Genomic DNA, 25,976 nt, shown 5'->3' with positions numbered 1-25,976 from the left:
AGCTCTGGTCTCACTCTGTGGCAACTGCATGAGTAAAAAATGAAGGGATTGGCATTTGTCATAATGAGCCAAGAGTTAAGTCGTGTTCCCAGAATGCTACCGTGAGTTAAAGCGTGTAAGCTATGCCTTCAAAAACGTGTTTTTGTGGCCGTGTATGAAACCCGGTACATATTGTGAAGAACTGTGGTGCATTGTGATGCTTTGAAAGTTCCTTAATCGTGAGAGCGTTGGTAAACCTGTTTTCCGCCAACCCATGTCTCCTTGACTTGAAGATCGCGCAGGTCGTCAATGTCCAAGGTATCGAGAGGCTGATCCAACACAACCCAATCAGCAAAAGCACCCTCCTTGATGACGCCGGCTCGTCCCTCTAGGAAGGCACCGAAAGCAGGGCCCTTGGTGAATCCTAGCAAGGCCTCGTCCAGACTCAAGGCCTCTTCAGTGTGCCAGCCATCGGCGCTCCCGTTCGCTCCATAGCCTGTATGGGGGCTCTTCCGTGCAACGGCAGCGTATAAACCCTGGAACGGGTTGGGTGGCTCCACTGGAAAGTCGCTACCAAGAATGGGGCTGACGTCGAGGAGCGATCGCATCCTGTATGCCTCTTTCTTGGTACGCTCGGGTCCCAGTCGGAGCTCGGCGTATTTCATGTCAGAGGTTGCGTGTGTTGGTTGGATAGATGGGAGAATGCCGATGGCATGGATTCTCTTCTGGTCCTCCTCGTGGATGATTTGTGAATGCTCGATGCGGAATCGGCGTCGAGCCTGGCATTCTGCGAGTTCCCCGTCGGGGCACACATCCCGAAGACCAGCTTCCAAGGCGTCAACAGCAAAGCGATTTGCTAGGTCTCCAATAGCATGAATATTTACTTGATAGCCGACAGAAGCCCAAGACCTGCCGAGTTGCTTCAAGGTCGATCCATCGACAAGAAGCGAGCCTGAGGTATCGGGTCGATCACTATAAGGCTCGATCATAGCACTTCCCCAGCTACCAAGAGCCCCATCTAGAAAAAGTCAGCACCATTCAGTTTGTGGTGGTAACGGGGGGTGACCTACCAGCGAAGAGCTTCACGGATTTAACGCTGAACAGATCATCCTCGCGGAACACACGTGCAGCATCATCAGGGCAGAACGTGTTCCTCTGGGCACACTCCAGCATGGCGTAGACTCGAACAGTCCAGTCATCGGTGTGTACCATATCGGCGTACAGGTCGAGCTGGTCCGGGAAAACGCCAGCGTCATGAATACCAACAAGGCCGACCTCGTTCAGTTTCGCCATGGCGGCGGCGACGAATGCTCTCTTCTTCTCGGGTCCAGGCTTGGGCCATAACTCGTAAATCAAGTCCATGGCGTTGTCACAGAAGACGCCCATGCCCGGCTCGCGAACAATTTCGCCGCCTGGGACATCAGGGATGTCCGCCGGCAACAGGTCGAGTACCGCTTGTGAGACCCACGCACAATGAACATCGACACGGTCGAGCATGAAATACTTCCCACGGAGAAGCTCGTCGTTCTCAATATCTCCCTTTTCGGGTATTAGAGTTATCACTTAATCAAGAAGGGGGGGCTTCAACTTACGGCAGTTGGCATTCTGCCGTATACCATCTGATCCCAGCCGATTCCTCGAATCCATTCATCCTTGGTTCCAGCATCAGGATGACTATTGACATAGTCCCTGAGACGTTCCCGGACATTGTCCAGAGATGATGCTCCAAACAAGTCAGCAGAGTAAAGGAACTCGCCATACTGAATGAGGTGGCCGTGACCGTCCCACAAGCCCGGGATGACGAAACCGACATTGGTAGTCAAGCTGGCATCGTCCCAGGGGAACACGCGGGAGAACTTTCCATCGGAGACTGTGAAGCACTGGGCAGATGGCTGGTCCTCGTCGTGGGTCCGAACGCCCTGGTAGCAATATGTTTGGATATCACCGATATCGCCCATGAGAGGTTGTTGCAGACGCACCACTGCCAGTGCGACCACAGCCACGGCGGCTGAGAGACCCAAGCCCCACCGCAGGATTGGAGTGGAGGACATGATGCTGAATATCTAGTTTAACATTGACTTAGCGTCACTAGTTGGGTCGCTATGGCTTGTGCCACGACGAGGCATCGAAATTCGGTGTGGTAGATCGATATCCTTATCGCCAAGGTTTGATAAGAGATCTTATCTTATCGGATAATAGCTCATGCCGGCGACGCCTTCAAGGACCCGAACCCTACGATTCCAACTCTATATCAACCTGAACGATTGGTTCGACTTTCTCATATTTCGTGTCGGACAGATAGTATTGAGCAGAGATGAATGCGCAGTAACTTGCACGGCTCAGCAGAGAGGTGATGACATCTTGGGACCGCATGGTTCTTTTGGGGCTCATGGAGCCCAAAATTGGCAGCGTCGCTATCTCCGTTGCGAGCCGGTCAAATGGCCAAGTCAACCATGGAGAGTCCAGGTCTTCCTGTAAACTACGCTCTTATAAATGCGACTTGAAGACGGGATTGATCAGCATCTTGGAGCCAAGCGATGGCCCATAGGCTATGTGCCATTCCTCCAGCCGAAAAAGCCTATTTAAATGGCACGAAGTTTGTTCCGGCGGAGACGGAGCCCCTCTATTTGCGTCTTACACAACATGCTTGGGGCCCTAGATTTTCGAAGATTTGGCCTATTGGCAACAGTCGGCTCAGCGTAGGCATGGCTTGTTGCAGCCTTGCCAGCCTTATTGCCATAAAACATGCCAAAGGCTGCTTCGTTCTGCCTAGAGCATCACTCTCAACATTGCTCAACCTAGTTAACCCTTGCTCCCTTTTCTGCATTATCATCAAAATGTCCATGACCCGAGATCAGCTAGAGCATCTCACCGAGACAGATGTCCGCAACCCAATTCCCGCTGACGTATTGCTGCCAGCGCTGAACTCACCGCCCTTCGTCCCCTCCACCTCGCTCATCAACATCCGCGATCTTGGCATCGTACCTGGATCTAGCATTCGTCCAGGACTCGTCTACCGCTGCGGCACCCTAGAGGTCACCGCCAATGACCCGAAGGCGTTAAACTGGTTGGCCGCACACGTCAAGCACATCTTTGACATCCGCTCTCCCATGGAACGCAAAAAAGCACCCGACCCCGAGGTCAAAGGGGTTGTAAACACATGGCTAGACAGCACGGTCGTCGATCCCAAACCAAATCTGGATGATTTTGTTGAGGGAGGCGGCGAGGCGGGCGTTCGGAAAGAGTACCTCAAGATCCTCGACATATACCGGCCCAGCTTCCGCGCCATCTTGGAGCACGTGCGCGATAAGCCCGGCGAGGCGTTTCTCTTTCATTGTACAGGTTTGTTGTAGAGTTTTGTTACGCGCTCGTTTACTTTTTAACTGTGACTGATGTGGGCGGAGTGGCTGACACCGCTGTAGCTGGGCGAGACCGCACCGGCGTGATGGCCGGTCTTCTACAGTCCCTCGCAGGCGCTGAGCCGGAGGACGTTCGTTTCGACTACATGCTCTCACGCATTGGCACCGAGACTGCGAGGGAGAGGCTGCTACGATACGCTCGCATCGGCACCGGGATAACCACCGACAACAACCCCGGTTTCAATAACCTGTGCAGCTTACGAACGTCATGCTGGGATGCCTTCGTCGCAGGTGTGCAGGAGAAGCACGGCGGTTGGGAGGGTTACGTGACCGGGACGTTGGGCTTCTCCGACGACGACCTTGGAAAGATCAAGACCAACCTTCGTGGACTTGAGACTTCGGCATTGCCTGCGCTAGCGTAATGTGCGACAGGTCATCGACCATACGAGGAGCTCGTCGGTGAGGATTCTGTATTATTGAAGTCAAATGTAGGAACTCGTACGAGCGGCGGCAATGAAGGTTTAGGATAGATGCGCCTTTTTATTGTCTTTTGCATTTATCATGAAGTTATCTCCCAAAAGGTTGATTGCACCATCTATGCCTCCCAACCTCATATTGATCCTTTGTCTATAAATCTTTGAATCGACCTCTGCTTTCTCGAGCGGATATATCTGCCAGCTACGCACGCAGCCAACGGAAAGACTTAAAAGCTCCAGGGCCAACAGCATCAGTCCGTGTACGGCTTCATTTCCAAGTAAGTTATTGCCTTCCTCCAACAGCATCTGCCATTATACTATTTGCACAAGTTGTCGTATGTCTCTGAACTTCCGTGGCCGGGCTAGCCTACTATTAAACCACAGAAGCAAGAGCTAACCAGGTCCAGTTTCCCGGCCACTTCGTTGTCAACGTGCCATTTCACGAAACGCCAGATATCCTCGGGAAGCCCAAGACAAAAGACCTCACCAAAGTCAAGATGAAACTTCAAGCCCTCGCCTCACTCGCCGTCGCCTTGGCCACGCTCGCTACGGGGGTAGAAGCCGGGGACCCGAAAAAGAGCAGCCCACCCAACTGGTTCAAGATACATCAGGAGAAATTTGTAGACTGGGAAAAGTGGCCCAAGCATGATAAGGGAACGCTCCAAATCGAAAGGCTTCCCAAGTGCATCTCCGACTGCGCCGTGCAACTGAACCCGGCCCACCCCAAAAACCATGACCCGAAACATGGCCCTCCCGTGTTCGACGTCTTGACCATCACTCGGCGCGAGTTTTGCAACCCCCTCCTCGGAAGCGACACCTGGATTCAGGATGACCTTGGACCATGTGCCGTGCACCACTGCAGGCATGAACCCCAACTAGATAAGTTTCAGGAATGGTACAGCGGCTGGCTGGAGACCCTCTGCAAGCGCCCGGGCACGTAGTCGGACATTCGGTGAGCGCTGGAAACTTGCAAGTCGGCTTTCCCACGCCGCCAGACGATTCGGACCATGACGATATCTATTTTCTAAAGTTTCCAAAGTTCGAGATGAAGGAACTGTACCCTCGACTGCGGCCGCAGCGCCAACTTTGCTCAGGGGGAGGGTGGGGAGAGTTGGTTGAGACATCTAATTGTGTACGTAACTTGGTTTCTTTGTGTGAAGAGGAGTAGAAATCGAATCGCACAGAGTGCCAAAACCGTCACGACCACCGTAAACCAACACCGATAACGATGTCATTCCCCCTCAGTGATCCTCCGTTCCATCTCAGTCCAGAACCTACTGGCCTCGCCTCGGGTGCACACCAAGCCCGCAAAACTGACGTCGAACCCCAGTCCAGCCTTCGTCAGCGCCGCAAATCCCATGCCCATCCTCCTATCCATCACGCAGACCGTCACCCGCGCCGTCTTTCCGACCACACAAATGCACAGTCCACGAAAGGAAGGTAGGCTGAACAGGAAAACCGTTTTGGCCAAGGCTGTCCGTACGACAGACTGCACTCTGAACCGTATGCATGACATCATGCCCTCCAGCCACATCCCTCCCGCCTTCGTCAGCAGCCACAGCTCTAATTGGCGGAACTCATCCCTAGCGCAAACGATTGACCCGAGCTCGCGACTAGGGTGGGAGGCTGGCCCAATAGGACGCTTTTCCTTTGCCACAACCTCTACGTCACCAGCCACAGGACCCTTCAAACTTGTTTTCTTGACGGCCTGGACCTTAACCACAACGCTCACCTGGCTAGACATTCACGTCTCAATGTGCTCACCTGCCCTGGTCCGGCCAAGCATGGCTCACACACCCAACAACATCCCACATACGTAACAACGTCCACGTCCCATCGGAGGAAGGATTTCCATAACCAAATGCAAGGGACGTCACCCTTTCCACTTCAGGGTCCAACCCCTCCCTCCCTCGCCCTCCCCATCGTCAGAGGGTCGGAGAGAGAGGGGTTCCAAGTGGATTTGGACGCAGGTTTCGGACCCTTCGCGCATCATTCCCACCAAGCCCCTCCCTCCGTATGTAGTGTAATGGTTCCTTTCGCGTTGTAGCCTGCCCTACAACCCAAAGCTCAAAGATACCCGTCCAGTTCCCCCGTAGATCTCCTGGACCTGACATCATCCCTTTGGACCCAGATCCCGCAGTACCCCTGCTCCTGAGCTCCTTTGATGATGCCATCCGCGCCTACACCAGCGCACATCTGACCAGAACCTCCATATCGAGCCCATACCAAAGGAGCCAGCCTCGCAAGAAACATATAAACCACCGTTCGTTCCCACTTACCATCCGATCTTATTTCTTCATCACAAGCATCAAGCAACCAAACAACCCAACCGAACAATCTTGCAAAGCCTCCAGACTTCCCAAGTCTTCTTTACTCAAACAAACCAAGCAACCAAAACCACTTAAATAAACAACCAACAAACCCAACCTTCAACATGCCTCTCAGATCCACCCGCCACACCACCACCGTCGCCCCCCGCCGCACCGGCTTCTTCTCTCGTCGCCGTGCCGCGCCTGCGCACACCACCCGCCACCACCACACCACCACCACTCGCACCACTACCCGCCCCAAGCGCACCGGGCTCTTCTCCCGCCGCCGCGGCGTCGTGCACACGGCCCCCGTCCACCACCAGCGCCGCAAGCCCTCCATGGGCGACAAGATCAGCGGCGCCATGCTCAGGCTCAAGGGCACCTTGACCCGCCGCCCCGGTCAGAAGGCCGCCGGCACTCGCCGCATGCACGGCACTGACGGCCGTGGATCCCACCGCGCCCACCGCTACTAGATGGGAGGCTTCCTATCTTGAACACCTCAATCTACGACACCTGTCTACAGCGACATTTCATTTGTTAACGGTTTATGATGATGAACAACCTGTTTCTGTGAACGGTTGAGCGGAGCTGGAATACCTATTGTACTATTACTCTTTTAGAGAAGCGAGTTGGTTTGAAGATACCATGTCTGTATTATGAATGCAAGCACTTCTTCGATTTATACATTTTTGCACAATTAAGCCTGATTTTACATATGATGATGAGGTGTTTAGATCTGCACGGGTTTGGCAACATAGGTTGTTACCATTCCAATCCTAATGATCACTACCACGTGAGTTCTACGAATGAATCTCAAATTCCATTCTATTGTTTTCATGACAACCTGGTGTCACCGGTTTGTCAGAAGCAATGTCAATTTCAGAAAAGTGCCTGTAATTTTCTGTAGGTTCCCGCCCGTTTCTTAGACCTGAGTGGGAACCTGAAAGAGAAGAGAGTTTGTAGTATAAGGCCGAACCAAGCATAACTTTCGATCCATAATTTGACCGTTGTAGTTCCCAACAGCCAGATGCCTAACCCTGGTATGGTAGCAGGACTTGCATTAGGGTTGTGCGGATCTGCTGGCATCGGTTGAGTTTGACAAATCTTCGGTCGTTTTTCAATGAGTAAGGAAATGGTGCGGCGACTGCGCAAGGTGCAGGCATTGAAATTGCCTGTGTTCTTCTGCTTGAAGTTAATATCGATATAATTTGGAAAGAGTAACGAATATGTAGGCTTACAAAAATTGGGTTTATGAGCGAACTTGTAACCATTGCTTGGTGCGTCTATGGTTGAACCGTCGACGTATCCGATAAGGCAGGTATGGCCAGCAATGTATGTATCGGTTGACGTGCAGAAACGGCAGTGAAGGTGTGCTTCATGGCTCCAGGCAGTCGATGAGAAAAAGAATGGCGTCCGCGTCGCAAGCCGGCGACGATGCCAACCAAGGAAGGCTTCGGCCAGAAGAAGCAGCCTACTGTGGAAGGCCTCTGAAGAACAGAACAAATGAAATTGACGAAAACGATTTGCCGTACCAAATTGCAAACCCAACGGACCAAAAGGATTCGGTTGACACTTTCTTCTTCGCCATCATCCTATGATCGAGCTTTAAATGCGTCGAGGAAGGGGACCATAGGTTGTTACATCCTATTGTAACTCGTCAATCTCCATCGCATCGGAGTTGGTAGGCTGGCGATGGCATGCGAAGCGAGGTGTCGATCGACTTTTTGTGGCCGGCTCGACAGGCCGAGGGATACGAGAGTGTCTCGTCGACGTTACTGAAGATTCACGGGTATGATTGTTCTCCGAAACAGCGCTGAACTCATCCACTGCTTCCTCCTTGGTAGAGCGCGCCTTCATCGGAATATTTTTGTCACGCATAGTCAGCGCGTTGGGTCCGATCAAACCAGCAAACTTTGTCGTCAGTGCGTCACGCTCCCCAGCAGGAGCGTTGTGAATTTGAGCAATCGCATAAGCGCGGAATTGCGTCTCCAAATCGTCCAGGTCGTCCTTGTTAGGCGAAGGGTGCTTCTTCATGCTGAGATCGGGCCCGTCGTGAGAAAGTCTAATAGCTTCCAGGTCGAGCTTCAACTTCCGCTGGGTATTGCTATGAGTATCAAAATCACCCTCGGCTTCGTCCACAGGCGTGAGGCAACCGTCTTCTGCTTTCGAGTCCCGCCGGGATGGGCTGTTCAGGGGAACAGCTTTTCTGCTAGTCCGAGAACGCGGAGTTGAGGCGCAAAGTGGTTCTTCGGAAAGGATTCCCTCAAGATCGGCATCAAAGTCCTTCTCAGAGTCAAAGGGGTTCAGGGAAGGAACCGGTGGAATGTTGCTTGAATCGGTACTGATCTTGAGTCGGTGTTCGAAAGGGGTAGGTGTGCGGACAATCTCGAAAGGGGCCTCAGAGAATGGTTCTTCAGAGGATCTACCGCTATCGAGCGATCTGCCATCATCGGGAATAGGCTTTCGGAGGATGCAGCCTCCAACGATGCTCTGGACCTTGTGGTTGTTGAGGTTTACGCCTTCGTTTAGGCGAATCTCCATCGAAGTGACCGGGGAAGCCTCTTCTACTTCCTCAAGGTGGTAGTGCGTCGCCGGATTAGGTATGTTACAGGTAGTCAGCGCAATGGGCGCTGATATCTTACCTCTGATTTTCGAATCAGGGGTCGTTGATTTTGACTGGAACATATCCAACGCATGGCGAACCTTGGACATTACTTTCTTACGTCGAAAACGCAAAGTCTTAGAAGATGTAGGCGTGGCGACCTGCGAGCCACGGGGCTTCAAGGCCTCGGTAGCAGCCAGCATCGCAGCGACCTTGTCGTCTACCATGTTTGGATCAAAATCGTGGCCAACCATCCCACTTTTCCCCTGCTTGGTGAGTCCGCCGAGTGGCACTGTCGTCGACTCTGGCAGGAAGATAGCCTGCCTCTTGCCAGTATCAAGCATTGTCGTCTTGGATTGGGGAAAGGATCTCATCAAGGCTTGTTTCTCCTTATCTGCCGATGCTTCACCGCAATCCGAGCGCTTTGCTCTCCGCCGTGAGGACTTTCGAGGGATGGCCGGGGCCGTTTGATCTGCCTCTGAGGAGTGGGTGAAAGACTGAGTGGATGCAAGGTTTTCTTTCAAAGGGAAGACGAAGATGGGATTGCGAGAGTCAGCAGTCGCTTTTGGTTTCTCGGGAGTCGAGGTGGTTGCAATTGTGACTGGCTCGGTGCCGCAAATGAGGACTGAAGGATGGCTCGCGAGACCATTCGGGTGATTGAATATGGTGCTTTCCAACAGTGCGCTGGCCAAGCGGTCAACCGTGGAGTCTTGGTTGCCTGGTGCAGTGAGGCTTTTTGGGTGGTCAGGACCGTTGGTGCGTACAGGCACCGGGGGGATGGTCGTCTCTGGCAACACGGTAAGTTGCTGCCACCCTACGACATGGTGACTCTTCTTACCTCGGACTTCGGTGGATGGGTCCTTGTTGTTGCCTTTATTACGACGACGAGGGGCCAAATTGGCGAGGGTACTCATGGATTTCTTCTTCATGATGCATGGGTACTGTTCGGCCAGGGGGTAATGAACGGACGGGGCGGCGAGCACCCAAAGAAAAAAGAGAAATAGCAAGCCGATGAATATAAAGCTGACGCCTTATTTATGCTTCAAAGAGTTCGGCGAGCAGCGGTTTGGGGATGGCGTATTGCCCCTCGCTCTCCCGGACCCGAGATCTCGAGTATAGGAAGTTCGTTTGGGAAGTCTGGCGACGTCCAGGGACAAGTATCCAGAGGCAATGCTGCTTCTTGTTGTAACCGAATCGAAGACCGATGAATCCGAAGCCAGCTGTTACCAAAACCGGTAACCGGCTGACGGAGTCGAGCCCTGTAATGTGGCAGAGGATTTTCCAGGTTGCGGAGAACCAACGCGTGGTGTGCATGAAGAAGTGCGGAAAAGAAAGAAAACAAGCGAGCGAGACCACCTGACTTTCGTTTGAGTTGGGTTTCCCCTGGGCAAGCTCGGTCTTTCCTCTGATCAACACCAAGCCCGCTGTCGTGGCTTCCTGTTTTCATTCAGTATCTAAACCCTCTGTTTCACCCGGAGTTTGGTTGGCCCTCGGGGGAGGGGGAGGGGGATGGGTAGTGAGCGGATACCCGAACCAAGCCATTGTATTCACTGGAAGGTTTCGGGTCCAATTCTTCAGCTCGCGGCTTGAAAACCTACTAAGCCGCACTGAACGCGGGTCCACGTTGGGAAGTGATCATGGCTTTGTTCAGAGTGAGCCAAGATGCTCTTGAGTTCGAAGAGTGCGGCATTGTTGTTACTTGCCAATACTTACGTGAGGCCTCACTGAAGACATTATCCTGAGCACAACATGACAGTCGGACATGTTTGGAGTCCGGATTCCTTTCCATACTCTCCCAGAGCCTTCTGAGAGTCTCATCGTTTGACCCAAACGTTTCGATGGTATGTGCTAGAGATGGTGGCTGAAGCGCACATTTACTACGAGACAGAGAGCGCCATGGCTGATTGCCGATGAAGAAAACCAGGGAAATAGAATTAATCATGGTCATTTATCACACTGCCGAACACTCCCGAGCCCGACAAGGCGGCAGAACCAAGGAAATGACTATTCAGTCTCAGAGAGACCGAATGTGATGTCTGATAGTGCCAAAGAACAGCAACATGGTGGACGCCTTACGCCGAAGTTTGGTATTAGGACAGTGGGTGGCACATAATGCCCAGATTGCCCCAGATATCGTGCGTAAGGATGGAATAAGAAATACTTTAAGGGGTGACATCAGTCATGGGCTGCCACGTTGAGACGGAGAATGGAAAAAGAACAAGGAAAAAAAAGGGTGGGGGAATTGAGGCCTATCTGTTGAGGTCTCTTCCACCCATTATTGGCAAAGTTAGGATGAGCAAAGCATGGAGGGTGCGGTGTTTGCCGGATCGTTCCGGGCACCACCTTTGTTTACCATCGCCGGCGACAAGTTCTGCGGCATCCGTTCTGACCGGTGTACGTTGTTTGTGAACGGAGGGGGCTACGGGGAGAAACCGGGGCCACGGCCGGCCGCGGACATGCTCGGACTACCTCGGGATCTCGTTCCAAGGCTTTGTGTGTGCCGGCGTCTGCACTACATGGGGCGACGTGCCAGGGGAGCGAAATCTCTGACAGAGGATGCTTCGAAACGGGGTCATTAAAACACACCAAGGATATTGAACGTTCCAATCAGTTGGAAATGATAGGAATCAATTGCCTGCCGAGGTTCACGGCTATTATCGATGTAGTCAGCTGCAGCCAAGGCAGTGAGTGAGAATGTTGCTGACCGACAGGAAATATTCTTTTTTGCCCCCGAATGCACGGGGGACATGGGCAAATGCAAGGCGAGAGACCCCTTCGGCTTCGGATTCACTTCGGGAGCGGAGAAGCCGCCACCGGAGATGGCCAATTGGAAAAGATCGGGCTATGATTGGCCCAATGATGGTGGCATTGCGCAATCCCATTTGTTGATTTCCAGGGAGACTTGGCGGGCTGGCCCACGCGCACTTCCGTCTCCTGCCGAGTTCAGCCAAAGCGGGAAGGAAAGCTGGTCTGTTTCAAAGCACCTGTCCAACATTAGGCGCGCGAACCTTTGCCTTTTCCTCGTGTCATCTCAGCCCTTCATATTCTTCTCAACTTCAGCCCCGACCTTCCGGACCCCTTTACGGACACTTCACTCTTGCCGACCGCCTCTTCGAATCGCATTCTGGACGAGAGTTGTCGGTCGCGACAATTCACGACAATACCGTATCTCCTTTTTGCGACCGCTCGCCACCTTCCCGACTCCCATAACCCCCACCCTTCCTCCGACGACCGCTCGCCACCCAACCCCTTAACAACCCCAAAAGCTGCCATTGAAGTTCTACATTGTCGAACTTCATCATGTCCTTTTCCAGCCTTGTTCAGGACCTCACGCTGAGGGATTCCGGCGTTCCGCGCCGATCCCGCGGTGATGCCTCTGTCTCCACCATGGATGACAGTCGGTCGCACGTCTCGCGCGCCATGTCGTACGCCAGCACTGCCGCGACCAGCGTCAGCATCTCTGGAGACATCTCCAGCCAGCTGCACGGCGGTTACTTTCATCCCCTTGCCCGCTCGTGGCAGGCCGAGAGGCAGCTGACCAAGGTCGGTTCTACATGTTGAGGGATATTGCCATCATTGGTGTATCATTGCTGACTTTGCTTGTAGTCTATGCTTATCTACCCCCTCTTTATCTCGGACCAAGACGACGAGGAAGTTTTGATCCCCTCTTTGCCCGGCCAATATCGCCGAGGCATCAACAAAACAATGGCTTATCTGGAGACGCTGGTGCGCAAGGGCCTGCGCTCCGTTATGCTCTTCGGTGTGCCCGTGCGTCCGGGGACCAAGGATGCTCTTGGCACCGCCGCCGATGACCCGCAAGGGCCAGTTATCAAGAGCATTCGTGCCATCCGCCAGCGGTTCCCCCAGCTCTTCATCTGTACCGATGTCTGCCTGTGCGAGTACACCTCCCACGGCCACTGCGGTATCCTGCGTGACGATGGCAGCTTGAACAACCAGCTGTCCGTGGACCGCATTTCCGATGTTGCCATCGCCTACGCGCTGGCCGGCGCCCACTGCGTCGCTCCTTCTGACATGAACGACGGCCGCATCCGGGCTATCAAGCTGAAGCTCATTGAGGAGGGCATCGCCCACAAGACTGTGCTGATGTCATACTCGGCCAAGTTCTCGGGCTGCCTGTACGGTCCGTTCCGGGACGCAGCTGGATCAGCGCCGTCTTTTGGAGACCGAAAATGCTACCAGCTGCCCCCGGGTGGCCGTGGCCTAGCCCGCCGCGCAATCGTTCGTGACATCAACGAGGGTGCGGACATCATCATGGTCAAGCCAGCCAGCCAGTACCTCGACATTATTAGTGATGCGAAGGATCTGGGCAAGGATCTGCCCGTTGCCGCTTACCAAGTCAGCGGCGAGTTCGCCATGATCCATGCGGCGGCTAAGTCGGGCGTCTTCGACCTCAAAGCAATGGCTTTTGAGTCAACGGAGGGCATCCTCAGAGCTGGTGCGACGATCGTCATCACCTACTTCACCCCCGAGTTCCTCGACTGGCTCTCGACCTAAACGACACTCATAGAAATGATGACCAATGCATGGTGTTATGGCGCGCTTGAATTTTTTTTCTTTGTTTCTCTTGGATGTTGATGGCTCGCATCGATTCGCATGGTCAGGGGGGTTAATTGGTTCGGCAGGCGTCGGTTTCGCACATTTGTACACTCCCTTTGTGGTTCGGTGTGACGTAGAGGATACCAAAAACAACTATGGTAATGGGATGGCGGGCATTGCTGATACATGAGCCAAGCCCAGCCATAGATCTGACATGTTTGTATCAGGCGGGTGGTTCTCTGTAATCCAAACTCAAAAAACAACGTGTATTATTACTAAAGATGGGCATGGTTCAAGAAACAGACTTGGTTCAAATTTAGATACCGTGCCGTGCCTGGTGAGACTCTGGGATGGGGTTCTATTGGGGTTTTGGGGAAGGACTCAACTCAAAGCGAGGACGTTGATTGAGGGCGCTCCCTGCGTGAATGGTCTGACTCGGCTTTTCGGATGTTGATCATCAACTGTCTTGATTTTAACTGGGCCCAGGAGGCACTGGTCCAAAACAATGAAAGCTGGGCCCCCCAGGTCGGCATACAAGGGTCGGGCGGTACTCGGCAGGGAAACGGGAGCAGGAGGAGGGAGAGAGGAACGGATCGGAAATGTATGGATATAGCAGTCGGGGCGAGGTCTTGGATGCGGCAGACGGTGGTGCCATGCACTTGACGTGACGGATTGCCAATCTGGAACAAGGGCAGGGGAGTCGACTGCCGGGAAACAAGCTATACCCCTGACGGGGAAGGCACTGGTACCGGTGGATACGGCGCAGCAGCAAAGCAAAGCAGGTCGCACCGTCGCAGTGTCTCGAGCCCCCCGGCCCCCGAGCGCGGCAGCGTGGATCCAAGCGCCGATCTCAACCTTGACTTCTGCAGGAAGCAAGAGCACAGCATTCGACTCCCCCCGGAAGGCCGTAGAGTGTTAATGGAGTGCCAAATTGCCTCTCAACCAATATCTGGGATTCATTCCCCCAATGTTCCCCAGCGAGTCCCCAGGACGCTTACGACTGCACATTGCAAAAGTGGCCCGGCAAGCCCATATTCTCATGCGCCGAGACCTTTCATCGGTCGCGGGTTGCCGCATAGGCGCTGAACAACGGCCATGGCATTCCTCGGCGGAACAGGTCCCTTCCTTCCTTGGGGGCCCTTTCCCCAAGAGACCCCTGCCCCCTGGCCCCTTGTGCCTGTCCATCGGCATCTCTGCAGCGCGGGCGGAGGATGAGGGCGGGAGATGATGGGCGGCGGGCGGCGGCGGACTGGGCCCATTTGGGAGGAGAGGGAGGAGGAGGAGCCTGGAGGAAAGGATTGGAGACGAGGCGACAACACCATGGGATACTGGAGCCAATATTGATTGAGGTCTCCGTACCCATTTACGTACCCTGTGTGGCTTGGTGTATCTCAGACATGGACAAGTGTCGACGTCCAGTCATATCACGACCAATCCATCATAGTTTCGGGGTTTCTTATGTGTCTGTTTTGTGTATGCATACGGTACGGAGTCCATGCCATCTATTCCCAGTTATTTCTCTTCATATCGAAAGTTCCTTTCAGACAGTTTTATCCCCCCCCCCGTACTCACACTCCTTTTCTCAATATTTAATTTAGTTTTTTGTTAATCCTCAGCTCTCGCTCCATTTCTCAGTCGTAGTCTTTTCTATTCTGCAATTAAGTGTGAAACCCCTAGCCCGTTCGTCCCCCAAATCCCCGGTCCCGCGATTGGGTCTGATGTTTCTGGAGCGATAACTTTACTGGACTATAGCTGCCTCGGTCTCACAGTCTGGTGGTGCCGCTTCTCATATCCTTCCTTTCTACAGTCTCTATCTCTCAGTCTCCCCTCTCGGTCATCGTTCGTTATTGTCTCGACTGATCTACACTCATCGTTTCATCCCTTCTTTTGCCTCTGCCTCATTGGACCGTCTGTGGCCGTGCCCGTCGTCGCTGCTCAGTCAGTTGTTATACACCCATGCCAAATTCAAGATTGGGCTCTTCCGAAGACACGATCCGAAAAGAGTGCACCCATCCAGCGCTCTTGGCGTCTGCGACTCGGCTGGTTCTCCGGCCAGGCTGTCCTGCCCAGCTGCTCCTTCTCGTCCATCATCGAATTATACTTTACCAGTCCTGTCATTCTCGCCCTTCCCTGGTGTCAGACAAGACTAGATAGGAACGAACAGACTACGGCGGACAGGCCCTTTCTCTCGCGCATCCCTAGTTCCTGGGCCCAAGGACCAAGAGCAAAAAAAATCCGGTCAGGGTAGCCGCAGATCTCCCCATACACGTACATACACACACACACCTGCTATTATTCGAGGCGGTAGAGGGCATTGCTGCACATCTATTTGCACAGGTGCATCCAGGTGCATCTAGTACGTTGACGACATCCTCTGCACCTGCTTCATGGTGCATCCCTCCCCAAGCCCGTCATAGCTGCCACACTTAAACATTTCCACACTGGCACCCTGAAACAGGCCCCTTCTGGGCACACGGTCTCTCGCCCACTCGCCCACTCGCCCCAAGTCGGCCTTCTGGGACACTGCCAGCCTCCCCCACGCCCTGCCTTTCTCTATCTTATGCGCTGAACCTCGTTCCGATCTCAGCCCAGCCGGATCCTTTCTTTTTGGGTTTGGCTGTTTCCTATCTGTTCTCCACAGTCCCTCGTTAGGGCCCACGGCTGTGCTTCGGTACTGGAGTAACCCAGGTCTTGGGTCCAAGGTCCTGCTTAAGCCCAGGTCAAGGTCAAGGTCAAGGTCACGGGCTCGCTGACGAGACGAGACAAGACACGCCCAGCATTCTCTCGGGAAACATCCTTCTCACAGGCCTGTCTGTGTCTGTCACAATTACATTTGCCTTCCCTTGTCGCCTTTACTCTCCTAGGCCCCTCTCTTCTGCAGATCCAGATCGGCTGAATAACAAGCCTCCGGATCAAAACCACCACACTCCCTCCGCCGCATCTCCTTCCTCTTTCCTCCGGCCCTACTTGGCCTTGTGTTATTCAAGCCGTGCTTGTTACCTATACAGTTGGCCTCGACAGTCTTTTATACCCTGACCACACCCGAATCCATTGCAGGACAATGAACGGACACGCTGCTTCAAAGGTGTCCCTCTCACACGAAGAGGGCATGGGGCTCCTAGACGAGAAGACATTGTCCGATGTCGAGAGCGAGAGCGGTAGGGCCGACCTCGAAGTCCGCTTCGCCATACCACGATGGTCGACACTAGCCCGGGGTAGCGCCGGATACCTGCGTGCGATACCATGGAGGGTCACGGTGATTCGGGGCCTCATCTTCCTGCTCCCAAGCTTCGTCCAGAGTCGATTCACAAGAGAACGAGGCCGAACCGACAAGCTGTTCCCGACATCTCACCTTGACGGCATGCGTGGACTGGCCGCGCTCTTCGTCTTCTTCTGCCACTACTTTTACCAAGCCTTCATCATCGCCGAGGGTTATGCTTCATCGGAGAAGAACTACCACTTTCTCAAGCTGCCCTTCTTTCGACTCTTTTACCAGGGTCCGCCAGCCGTCTGCTTGTTTTTCGTAATCTCTGGTTACGCCCTGTCCATGAAGCCCATCAAGCTCATGCGAGCCGGAAACTTTGAGGAATTTTCCATGACGACGACGTCTTTGATATTCCGACGATTCATCAGACTTTACTTGCCCACTGCGATTTCGACCTTTGGTATTCTCATCATGCTTCAGCTGGGCGTATACGAATGGACGAGAGAATTCGCAATTGACCGGAAATTTCACAAGAATGTGATGGAGCCTCACCCGAAGCCTCTGGACTCGCTCTCGGAGCAGCTGACTGACTGGGTATGGAGCATGTTCAACTTCGTCCACGTGTTCGGCTGGGAGCGGTTTGGTGGAAGCACATGTAAGCGAACCCCATGGAACATCTTTCCACTTCGACACTGACAAAATCCCCTTAGCATACGATGTCCATCTATGGACCATCCCGGTTGAGTTCCGCTGCTCGATGTACCTCTTCGTCACCCTCATCGGCTTGGCTCGCGTTCGTTCCGGGCTTCGCATACTCTTCCTCTGGGGAATCATTGCATTTACCTACCGCAACAACCGCTGGGAGTTGCTGCTTTTCTACTTCGGCATGATGCTTGCGGAGTACGATTTGATCATGGGCAACAACAGCCCTTCGCTGGCGTCTGTTCTCCCCACAACTGAGGCTCAGCCGAACAAAAACCGATTCAAGGGTTTCTGTTGGGCGATGCTCAGCATTCTCGCCATCTACTTCATGTGCCAGCCAGACATCAACTACGAAATAACTCCTGGCTGGGTATGGCTTTGCACGTTCATTCCCAAGTGGTGGGACGAGGAAGGTTACCGATTCTGGCAGTCAATCGGAGCTGTTCTTTTTGTGCTGTGTGTCGGCCATTCGCCAAGGTGGAAGAGCTTCTTCAACACTGCTCCCATTCAGTACCTTGGCAAGATCAGCTACGCCATCTACCTCATGCACGGCCCGGTTATGCACACAGTCGGCTACATGATTGAGAGGTGGGCCTACGGTATCACGGGCGTTGAGGGATGGTGGTACAACGCCGGTTTCGTTTTGGGTTCCTTCGGCTGCATCCCTGCGGTTGTCTGGGCCGCCGATGTCTTCTGGAGATTGTTCGATATCCCGACGGTGCGATTCGCGAAGTGGTTTGAGACAAAGTGCATTACGAAGCAACAGTAGAGCAAGCGAGACAGTGCTTGTGGCTTCATTACAAACGTTGCGACAAACGCTCACATATGAGCTGGGCCTGAAAAGTCGTTATGGAAATCGACTAATAATAGCATGACACGGCGTTTTATATCATACGGCATTATTACTATATACCTGGCGTCGATTTTTATGGGGATGGGATTACCAAACTTTTTGGTCATGTTATAGATAGCATCTCGGCAGAATGCACCCTTCAGAGCCACATGATGGACTGAAAATGTACGGAATAGTACAGAAAACGAGATGTAGCAAAAGGGGTAGAAATGGCCAAATACTCCATGGGTATCAATATGAGTCATTTTTGACTTGGTGGTTTTTTTTAAACTTGATTCTTTTTGGTGCTGATGTCCAGCGCCCGTGCCTAACCAATCATGCTCCTCTTCCGACCCCTCATCCTGACATCCTCGAGCTTCGTGAGCGTCACGGGTGCCTGCTTGTACGACCCGCGGTAGGCTTCAAGCAGGTCCTTGAAATACTCCTCGGCCCGCGGGTGCGTGCTGCCAAAGGCACGCTCCAGGACGTACAGGTCGACGGCCCGGTCTTCGTCCGAGGTGCTCTGGCTTGCAAGGCCGAAGTCGATGATGAAGATGTCGCCGTCGAGAGCCGAGGCGGGAGGGGCTGTGGACTTTGGCGGGCGGAGCATCATGTTGGAGGTCGTGAGGTCCCCGTGGACGATGCCGATGCGGTGCATTTTGCCTATCGCGGCGCCCATCCTGCGCGTTAGGTTCTTGAGGTCCGTGGCGTCCCGCCTCTTGCCGACCACCTTGTCTATTGTTTCCGCGGCGTTCTGCTGCTGTGATTGCCGGGCGGCGGCCTCCTCGGAGCCCTCCATCACCACCTCCTTGTCTTCCTGCGCGACCGCGTCCTTGCCCTCCTCGGAGATCTCGGCCAGCCCCTGCCCGGGGACCTGCACCACGCCGTCCAGCCACTCGTTGATCCTGACGCGGACGGGTGCGCCGGGGATCCATTCCAACATCAGCCAGCCGGCGGCCTCGTCGAGCCCGTACAGGGCGGGGACGGGGCAGCCCTCGCGGCGGCACTTTGCGAGGACGCGGGCCTCGGCGAGGATGCGGGCGCGGGTCAGGCGGGCGTCAAGGGTCGGGTGGCGGTAGGGCTTCGCGGGGCGGTATTTCAGGGCGGCGGGGAGGGCCGAGGAGAGGAACGTTGTGCGGTAGAGGCGGGCCTCGGCGCCCTGGGTTACTAAGATGGGAGAGGAGGAGGCGGGGTTTGTGAGGAGGGTCGGGAGGGGAAAGGCGCCCGCCGAGGGCGCTGGTGTCGTCGTCGTCATTGTGTTATTATATATGTAGGCCTCTTTTTCCACCCCTTTTCTTCTTCTTTTTTTCTTCAAAGGTTCGGAATAGCGGCCTGGGGGTATTGGTGTCAGATATCGGAGGTGGATGTCGGGATACCGGGGGCGTTGCGAGGGTGGGAATATCTTCACTTTTTCGAAGAAGGGGCACGTTTGGTCGAGGCGGCGGCGGCGGCGGCGGCAGAGGGGTGGTGGAGGGGTAGATTTTGGTGGGGGGTTTGTGTTGACCGCCCTAGAAAATTCTGCCGAGGGTTCAATTACGGAGAGGAGAGCGGATTGCGAATTGACCTTGGAATCCTTGGAACTGCTGGATTTGTTCTAGGGCGGCCGCGGGGGTGCCGTTGGGTGGGTGGGTGGTCGAGGCCTGGGCCCGTTATACGTGACTTTTGTTCTTCCGCTGGTGTGGTGCGGGCCGGGCCTGAGCGCCGCCCTGGGGGGGTTGTTTCCTGCTGTTAGTCTTTTGGAGCACGGTGGTTCCAAGCTCTTTGCACACTCGCGACCGCCCCCGAAGCCATTGGAAGACGCCAATTGCATCGAACTCCTTACTTCGCGGCACTTCAGTCAGCTGTCCATCTGCAAACACCGGGATTCCAAGGACACTAAACCATCTGTTTCTACTTCTCGGCTGTATCAATGGGCTTTCTGAGTCTTTGTAGGCGGCGCCATCCGGTCTGGTCTTGTTTCTCCGAGGCCACGACCGAGAACGCCGACTGATTGTTAGTGTATCAATGGAGCGGTGTCTTGGTTGTCGTCCCCGGATAGGAAAGTCGCTCTCAAATCGAGCGAATGGGACGACGACCAACTGTACAAGTGTACTTCATTTCGGCAAACACAGAGCGATCCCGTCGCCAAGTCCTAAGGAAGAATATCAACCTCGTCTGGAGACCTTCCAATTAATAGAGGGGCATCGGCTCCATTCCGAGCCTCAAACGACAAGACCCAACTCTCGCGATTTCCAGGACTGTGATATATTTGGCCACCGCTATTGCCGCCAGAAGAGAGATGGGACGAGATATGTTCTGCGTCGTACCGGGGGAAGATCCTGGCCCCCCGATATGCAGTCCAGCAGCCCAGCGGCCCAGCAAGACACCAAACCAACGAACACCAACAGGCCACCAATCATCATGAGCGCGCAAAACCTACTTCGGCGGCGCCCGAGAGGGGCACGAGAAAGGGCCTCCCTATCCCTCCCGTCTCTCCGATCGAGAATGGGAGGGAACTGATGCTCATATGCAGGCCAAGTAGTTTGGCGCCGTAGCATGGTCGCGATTTGTGCAAGCCATGCAAATACCCATCCCGCCTCCTCGTCCCGAAACCCGTGAGGAATAGGCAGGAGGATGTGGTGAGCGCATTTGAAGGGAGCGTTTATTATTATTTTTGCTTACATTTTTATTATCCCGGTACGTCCGACTATGCTGTATTCAGGCACATGCAGCAGCTTTGCCCATGCAAAGGACCAAGCCACAACCTATCGAATTGGGTTGCTTACATTGTTCTGCAGTCCCCCTGCCTTTTCCCGGTCGTGTGTCCCTCAGCCGTGTGTGCTTGCCGCCACCATTTCCCGACCTCCAGAGGCCTGCCTCTCGAGCTTCTTCTCATTCCTCTTCGTCTCGTAGCCTCGCCTCAAGGAAATGGTGCCCTTGAGTGAGAGAGCGAATATAGCGTCCCCTCCGCCTGCTCGGCCGGCCCAATCTTTGAACAACTGGCCGCGAAAGATCGAGAAGCAAAATGAAGGCCCTCATTATCGCCGCGCTGGCCGTCTGCGCCGGCGCGGCTGCCCGCCATAGATACGCCGCCGTCGATATTTCACCCGCCCCGGGGAACCTGGTGCCGCGCTTCTTCATCGACGCCCCCAAGCTCGCGGTCCGCGATGGCGGACTGTGCCCCGCGAACTTCCACTCATGTAAGAACCTCCCATAGGAGCCCTCCAGGGCCACACCTCTAGTGGCTCACGACGAAAAGGTTGAGCTTTTGCTAACCAGACATCCCGCGGCACCAACGACAGGCGTCGACATTGGCCACCCAGAGAAATGCTGCGCGAACACCAACTACTGCTACGTCAAACCGGACAACTCGCCGTGGTGCTGCCCCGTCGGCTCGCCCTGCGACTCCCAGTGCCCGGCCACCGCATACCAGTGCCCCACGGTCTTGACCCGGACAGTAACTGCGACCGTAACCGCGACCGCGGGCGCCAGCGGCGCCGTCGTGACCTCGCTCACGACGGTCACCTCCTCCGCGTGCTGCGGGCGCACGTGCCCGTCGACGTCCAGCTTCCGCTGCGAGAGCCAGTTCGGTGGCGGGTGCTGCGCCTACGGCCAGACGTGCGCGTCGGGCAGCAGCTGCATCCAGACCCTCACGGCGTCCTCGTCCGTCACGGGGCTGCTCACGCCCGCCGACCCCCGGTGCACCGCCACGACGCAGTACGCGTGCGAGGACGGGGGAGGGTGCTGCGACAAGTTGAGGATCTGCACCATCTACAGCGGCACCGCGGCGTGCGCGCCCGGGAGCCCGACCGCCACGGACGTCAACATCGTGAGCGGCGGCGGCGGGCTGTCGGGCGGCGCCAAGGCGGGCATCGGCGTGGGCGTCTCCGTCGTCGGGTTGGGGCTCGCGGCCGGCCTCGCTTGGTTCTGCTACCTCCGGCTCCGCAGGGGCAGGAGACAGAGCACGGGCACGCCGAGCCGCACGAGTGGCAGGGCGTCGGGCCGGGACCGGGGGAGCGAGCGGCCGAGCCGCGGAGTCCGCGCCATGTCGGACATCACGTCCGGGTCCCGGGCGACGGCGCAGCGCGGGGGCGCGACGCAGGACTACTTCGGCCCGGCCGCCGTCGCGGGGCCGTACACGGAGACGGAGACGGTGGCGTCCGACGGGGCGGCGAGCACGCCGGGCCGCTTGAGGGGCGTGCCACTGCAGGCGCACTCGCCGAGCGACATCGCCGCGCCCGTGGAGATCGACTCGACGGGTGTGGGGGGCAGGGGCCACGGGCACGACGCCGCTGCCGCGCAGGCCGGGCGGCCGGCGGCGACCGAGACGGCCGAGGGCAGGTTCGAGCTGTACGGGTCCGAGATGCCCTCGCCGCCCTCGCCGCCCATGCCTTCACCGGCGCCCATGACGCCGAGGAGCATCGCGAGCGTGTCCGTGATGGAGAGGTCACCGGGCCCGTGAGCGGGCAGAAGCAGCATACAATGGTTGTCCAAGTATTTCTATCTTTTGCTGTCTTTCTGGGACGTCTAAGAGCCTATTTTGAGAACACAATAATAATGATGATGATGATGATGATGATGATGATGATACAGCTGGAGAGAACCGCCCTCGTTGTTGCCAGCGCGCGCTCTTACAATACGATACGATACTCAGAGGGACTCAAGACTTCGTATTATGCGATTTGATGGGGAAACTTTTTCGTGAGCAACACAAACCCCCCTGACCAAAGAAAAGAAACTCCTTGCCCACGTTTCCATGAAAATAAAAATTGATCCTTCGTGTCACATTCCACCCTCCACGAACGCCAAACAGAATGAAGGACGCAAACGATGGTCGAAAAGCGGCAGGGAAATGCATGCGAAAGGGCGAGAGTAAGCCGAGATGAGAGAAACAGGAAAGCCCAAAACACCGCGGCGCAAAAAATATTAAAGCCAGAAAGGTGTGCTAGCAAACGACGCCGCCGAAGGGCGTGCAGGTCCGCAAATCCCTGACCAGGTCCTCGACGTTGCTGAGGTGGCGACCCAGAAGCTCCTGCTTCTCCTCCGTGGTCATAGTGTCTTCGGACTCGCTACCGGAGCGACTCCGTGTGTAGTTTGCGTCGGTGGCGGTGGACGCGGGGCTTCCGAACGCACCGGCGAGCTTACTGGGGCTGCGCTGGAGCATAGAGGGAACGGAGCCGCGGGCGTCGGCGCGAGGGATCGAGGGGACCTCGGGCATAAGGTAGAAGTAGAGGAACTCGACGAGCTTGAGCTTGACCTCGCGGGCGGTGGATCTGGACTTGAAGAGGGAGGTGACGGTGAGGAGACCGTCGAGGGCCTCGAAAGTGCGGGTGTTTGTGGGCGTGTCGATGAGGGCGGTCACGAGTGTCAGGAGGGTGGCGGACTGGATCGCGGGACAATTTACGGGTTCGAGGAGATCGAGGAGGAGCTGGGGTCTTGAGTCAGTTTATGCGTGTTTGTAAAAGGGGGCAGGCAGCGAGACGTACGTTCATGTTTTGCTCTCGCGAAAACAGGACCTTGCTGGGCGGGTGCAGCAACAAGACGCCCTGGATCAGGTCCAAGGAGCTGAGGATCAGAAGATCGTTCTGTCCGTCGGTGCCCTTGCCCATCAGGCGGTCAAGAGTGTTGATTAGACGCATTGCGACGTTCCACTCGAATCCCTCCTGCAGTTTGAAGAACTCGCGAAACGCCGGGTCGTCGGAAAGATCTGCGAGTGACTTGCCGCCATTGTTGGATGGTTCGTCGCCTGTGGTCGGCGACTTCGTCTTTGCCGGAGACGACAGGCAGATCTGGGCGAGGAGACCCTCAACTTGGCGCAGGCCCTTGCGGACCCTTGGGCCGTCGTAGGAGGACAGGCCATCGAAGGCGAGGCTGAGAAGGTTTTCCATTTTGAGAATGAGGTTTTGTGTCGATGATTGCAGGTGTGGCGTGGTGGCTGATTGGGATTGTGGGTATAACGACGCTCGGCGCAAAGGAAAGACAAAAGAGAGAGTGCGACTTTTTGTTGATGCGACTTGCGGATGTATGGTAGCAATGAATGACGCCGGACCGGATTGGGGAGTTCGGGTCTGAAAGCAGCAGCAGCAGCAGCACCGTCGGAAAATGTTAATACAGAAAGAGAGAAGACAAGAAATTGCGAGGACGAGTCCTCTAGGGATCCGGGAAGGGGTATCACGGCTGACCAGTTGTAGGAGGGGGAAAGGGGGGAGGTCGTAAAAGTCAATGGCGAGCGCGCGCGCAAGTGGTCATTTGAATGTGACGACGGAAGAGAGACAACTTGAGGTGGACAATGCGGGTGTTTGTGTTGCGTTGTACGATTAATGCCCCGGCAACCGGGTCGATCCAGCACGTTGGGGTGGGGATTTAGCGCGCCCAAAGAGGAAAGCTGCTTTCTGTGTGGCCAAACGGCAGTCGCTTTCTTAGCTAAGCGGGTCGTTTGATGCGTTGGCGCACTGCGGGGGCTCGGGCCGGGCTCTGAGCTTGCGTCCTTGCCTCCCTTCGTTCAGGGTTCAAGGCTTCTATTTACCGGTGCCGCCTCCTTGTCACATTTTCAGGCTACGATAAGATACAAATAAGCGAGGCGCTTGCGACCTCGACGTTTTGTCCTCGCCTTGACCTCGGGGTGCGTTGGGTGTTTTCGGTGCTGCAGACCTCGGAGATGGTGGCGGTCTACAGGATCTATCCAATGGGATTGCCCATCTGCAAAAGCTGTTGCAACAGCTAGAGCGCTTAAGACCGGCACATATGGCTGATCAAACCCCAGGTACGAGGGGATGGCACATTTCGGCGTCTTGGATTTGCCCTTGTCAAGCCGGCTGGCAGGATGCGAGGTGAAAGCATGAAGCACGGCCAAGGGGTGTTGAGGTGACGGGGAGCAAATCGAGGGTCTGGCGTAGCGTGCCATGCGAGTGCTTGGCGTGAGTCGAGGCCATGATAGCGGGCTCTTCCTGTTCTAGAAGCCCGTTCCTACCTGGTGTCCGTGTCTCCTCCATGCTCCGCGTCGGTGCTTAAGAAGCCGGATTCGCACGAACCTCTGGCCGCCGGTGGTCTGGATAACCTCCTCCGCTCCATCTCCCTTCCATCCTCTGCTCGTACCGAGTGGGAAAGATAGCCCTGTCCGTGGAGTCCATGATCTTCCGAGATACCCGGATGCGAAACTTGCCGTTGTTACCATAATCCCAACATTTCGGGACAAATCCCGCAGCGTCTGGGGCTCGGGCATCGATAGAACCCCGACCGACCTCAGGAGAAGGAGCTGCAAGTTTGATGACGTTGGACTGGTTCGCTCTCCCACCCGCTCCCTCGCTCTCTGTCCGCGCCCAACACAGACACCTCCCCACCACCAATCGATAAGAGCTCCAACAAGGCGGGCAATTCGGCATATTCGTCTCCCTTCATCAGCACCTGCCCTGCAATTGCTGGTGCATGTCCAAGGTGCGCAAGCTGCATTCCATTGGCATGTGATTGCCTGTCTCAAGTGTTTTTGCTTTGCTTTTTCCTTGTCTGCCTGTCGGCCGCAGGGCTTTGTCTAGGACTGCTAGTGCTCCTACCCGCCGGTATGTAGGTATCTGCTTCAGTCTCCGCTGGAGAGTTTGACGGCATGGATCAGTGATCCAACTTGGCTTGTCTTTGTTGATTTCCCCCTGCCCACCCCTTGCATCTCTTGCAGCAACAAAAGTCCTACATACAGAATCATGACGGTCTACATCTCACTGTACCCCGCCATAGACCATGCACAAACACGAATACAGGCAGAAGCACTTGCATATGCACAATCAGACTTGGCATCCACCATATCCAAATGAATCCCAGGCAGCATTTCACCATGGCTGAGCAAGTGGTGACGTTTACACGAAGTTACAGCGACAGCGACAGCACCAGCTGACCGAATTCCCCCTCAACCCACCGGCCAGAGCTCCACCGGCCCACGCGAGCTCCCAGCTTGAGCCGCCTGCACCGAGAGGCTGCTGCTGCTG

At 55.3% G+C, this 25,976-nt stretch overlaps 9 protein-coding genes across 9 annotated transcripts; 5 read left to right on the top strand and 4 right to left on the bottom strand.

Moving 5' to 3' along the window:
- Nucleotides 1–212: 212 nt before the first annotated feature.
- Nucleotides 213–2,030, bottom strand: EsH8_V_000739 (amidohydrolase 3; the record flags this gene model as incomplete). Its single annotated transcript, XM_083273255.1, has 3 exons — nucleotides 213–997; nucleotides 1,050–1,518; nucleotides 1,572–2,030. The coding sequence occupies 3 exons, from the start codon at nucleotides 2,028–2,030 to the stop codon at nucleotides 213–215; spliced, it is 1,713 nt and encodes a 570-aa protein (XP_083125970.1).
- Nucleotides 2,031–2,816: 786 nt separating this feature from the next.
- Nucleotides 2,817–4,755, top strand: EsH8_V_000738 (protein-tyrosine phosphatase-like protein; the record flags this gene model as incomplete). The annotated part of the gene is made up of 4 exons (XM_083273254.1): nucleotides 2,817–3,321; nucleotides 3,402–3,722; nucleotides 4,055–4,092; nucleotides 4,222–4,755. The coding sequence occupies 4 exons, from the start codon at nucleotides 2,817–2,819 to the stop codon at nucleotides 4,753–4,755; spliced, it is 1,398 nt and encodes a 465-aa protein (XP_083125969.1).
- A 1,493-nt stretch (nucleotides 4,756–6,248) lies between these two features.
- Nucleotides 6,249–6,596, top strand: EsH8_V_000737 (uncharacterized protein; the record flags this gene model as incomplete). Its single annotated transcript, XM_083273253.1, has 1 exon — nucleotides 6,249–6,596. The coding sequence occupies one exon, from the start codon at nucleotides 6,249–6,251 to the stop codon at nucleotides 6,594–6,596; it is 348 nt and encodes a 115-aa protein (XP_083125968.1).
- A 1,171-nt stretch (nucleotides 6,597–7,767) lies between these two features.
- EsH8_V_000736 (uncharacterized protein) lies at nucleotides 7,768–9,069 on the bottom strand (the record flags this gene model as incomplete). The annotated part of the gene is made up of 1 exon (XM_083273252.1): nucleotides 7,768–9,069. One exon carries the CDS (start codon nucleotides 9,067–9,069, stop codon nucleotides 7,768–7,770), a length of 1,302 nt encoding a protein of 433 aa, XP_083125967.1.
- Nucleotides 9,070–12,025: 2,956 nt separating this feature from the next.
- On the top strand, nucleotides 12,026–13,240 carry EsH8_V_000735 (porphobilinogen synthase HEM2; the record flags this gene model as incomplete). The annotated part of the gene is made up of 2 exons (XM_083273251.1): nucleotides 12,026–12,268; nucleotides 12,332–13,240. The coding sequence occupies 2 exons, from the start codon at nucleotides 12,026–12,028 to the stop codon at nucleotides 13,238–13,240; spliced, it is 1,152 nt and encodes a 383-aa protein (XP_083125966.1).
- A 3,103-nt stretch (nucleotides 13,241–16,343) lies between these two features.
- EsH8_V_000734 (acyltransferase family-domain-containing protein) lies at nucleotides 16,344–17,958 on the top strand (the record flags this gene model as incomplete). Its single annotated transcript, XM_083273250.1, has 2 exons — nucleotides 16,344–17,142; nucleotides 17,198–17,958. 2 exons carry the CDS (start codon nucleotides 16,344–16,346, stop codon nucleotides 17,956–17,958), a joined length of 1,560 nt encoding a protein of 519 aa, XP_083125965.1.
- A 391-nt stretch (nucleotides 17,959–18,349) lies between these two features.
- On the bottom strand, nucleotides 18,350–19,276 carry EsH8_V_000733 (serine/threonine protein kinase BUD32; the record flags this gene model as incomplete). The annotated part of the gene is made up of 1 exon (XM_083273249.1): nucleotides 18,350–19,276. The coding sequence occupies one exon, from the start codon at nucleotides 19,274–19,276 to the stop codon at nucleotides 18,350–18,352; it is 927 nt and encodes a 308-aa protein (XP_083125964.1).
- A 1,749-nt stretch (nucleotides 19,277–21,025) lies between these two features.
- EsH8_V_000732 (uncharacterized protein) lies at nucleotides 21,026–22,462 on the top strand (the record flags this gene model as incomplete). Its single annotated transcript, XM_083273248.1, has 2 exons — nucleotides 21,026–21,200; nucleotides 21,303–22,462. 2 exons carry the CDS (start codon nucleotides 21,026–21,028, stop codon nucleotides 22,460–22,462), a joined length of 1,335 nt encoding a protein of 444 aa, XP_083125963.1.
- Nucleotides 22,463–22,945: 483 nt separating this feature from the next.
- On the bottom strand, nucleotides 22,946–23,888 carry EsH8_V_000731 (cell division protein Cdc14; the record flags this gene model as incomplete). Its single annotated transcript, XM_083273247.1, has 2 exons — nucleotides 22,946–23,428; nucleotides 23,487–23,888. The coding sequence occupies 2 exons, from the start codon at nucleotides 23,886–23,888 to the stop codon at nucleotides 22,946–22,948; spliced, it is 885 nt and encodes a 294-aa protein (XP_083125962.1).
- Nucleotides 23,889–25,976: the final 2,088 nt, after the last annotated feature.

The sequence above is a fragment of the Colletotrichum jinshuiense genome, chromosome 5 (genome assembly GCF_051148585.1).
Source record: "Colletotrichum jinshuiense chromosome 5, complete sequence".
NCBI classification, from domain to species: Eukaryota; Fungi; Ascomycota; class Sordariomycetes; order Glomerellales; family Glomerellaceae; genus Colletotrichum; species Colletotrichum jinshuiense.
Note: the sequence above shows the minus strand (reverse complement) of the source record. Positions and strands in the feature narration are given on the sequence as shown.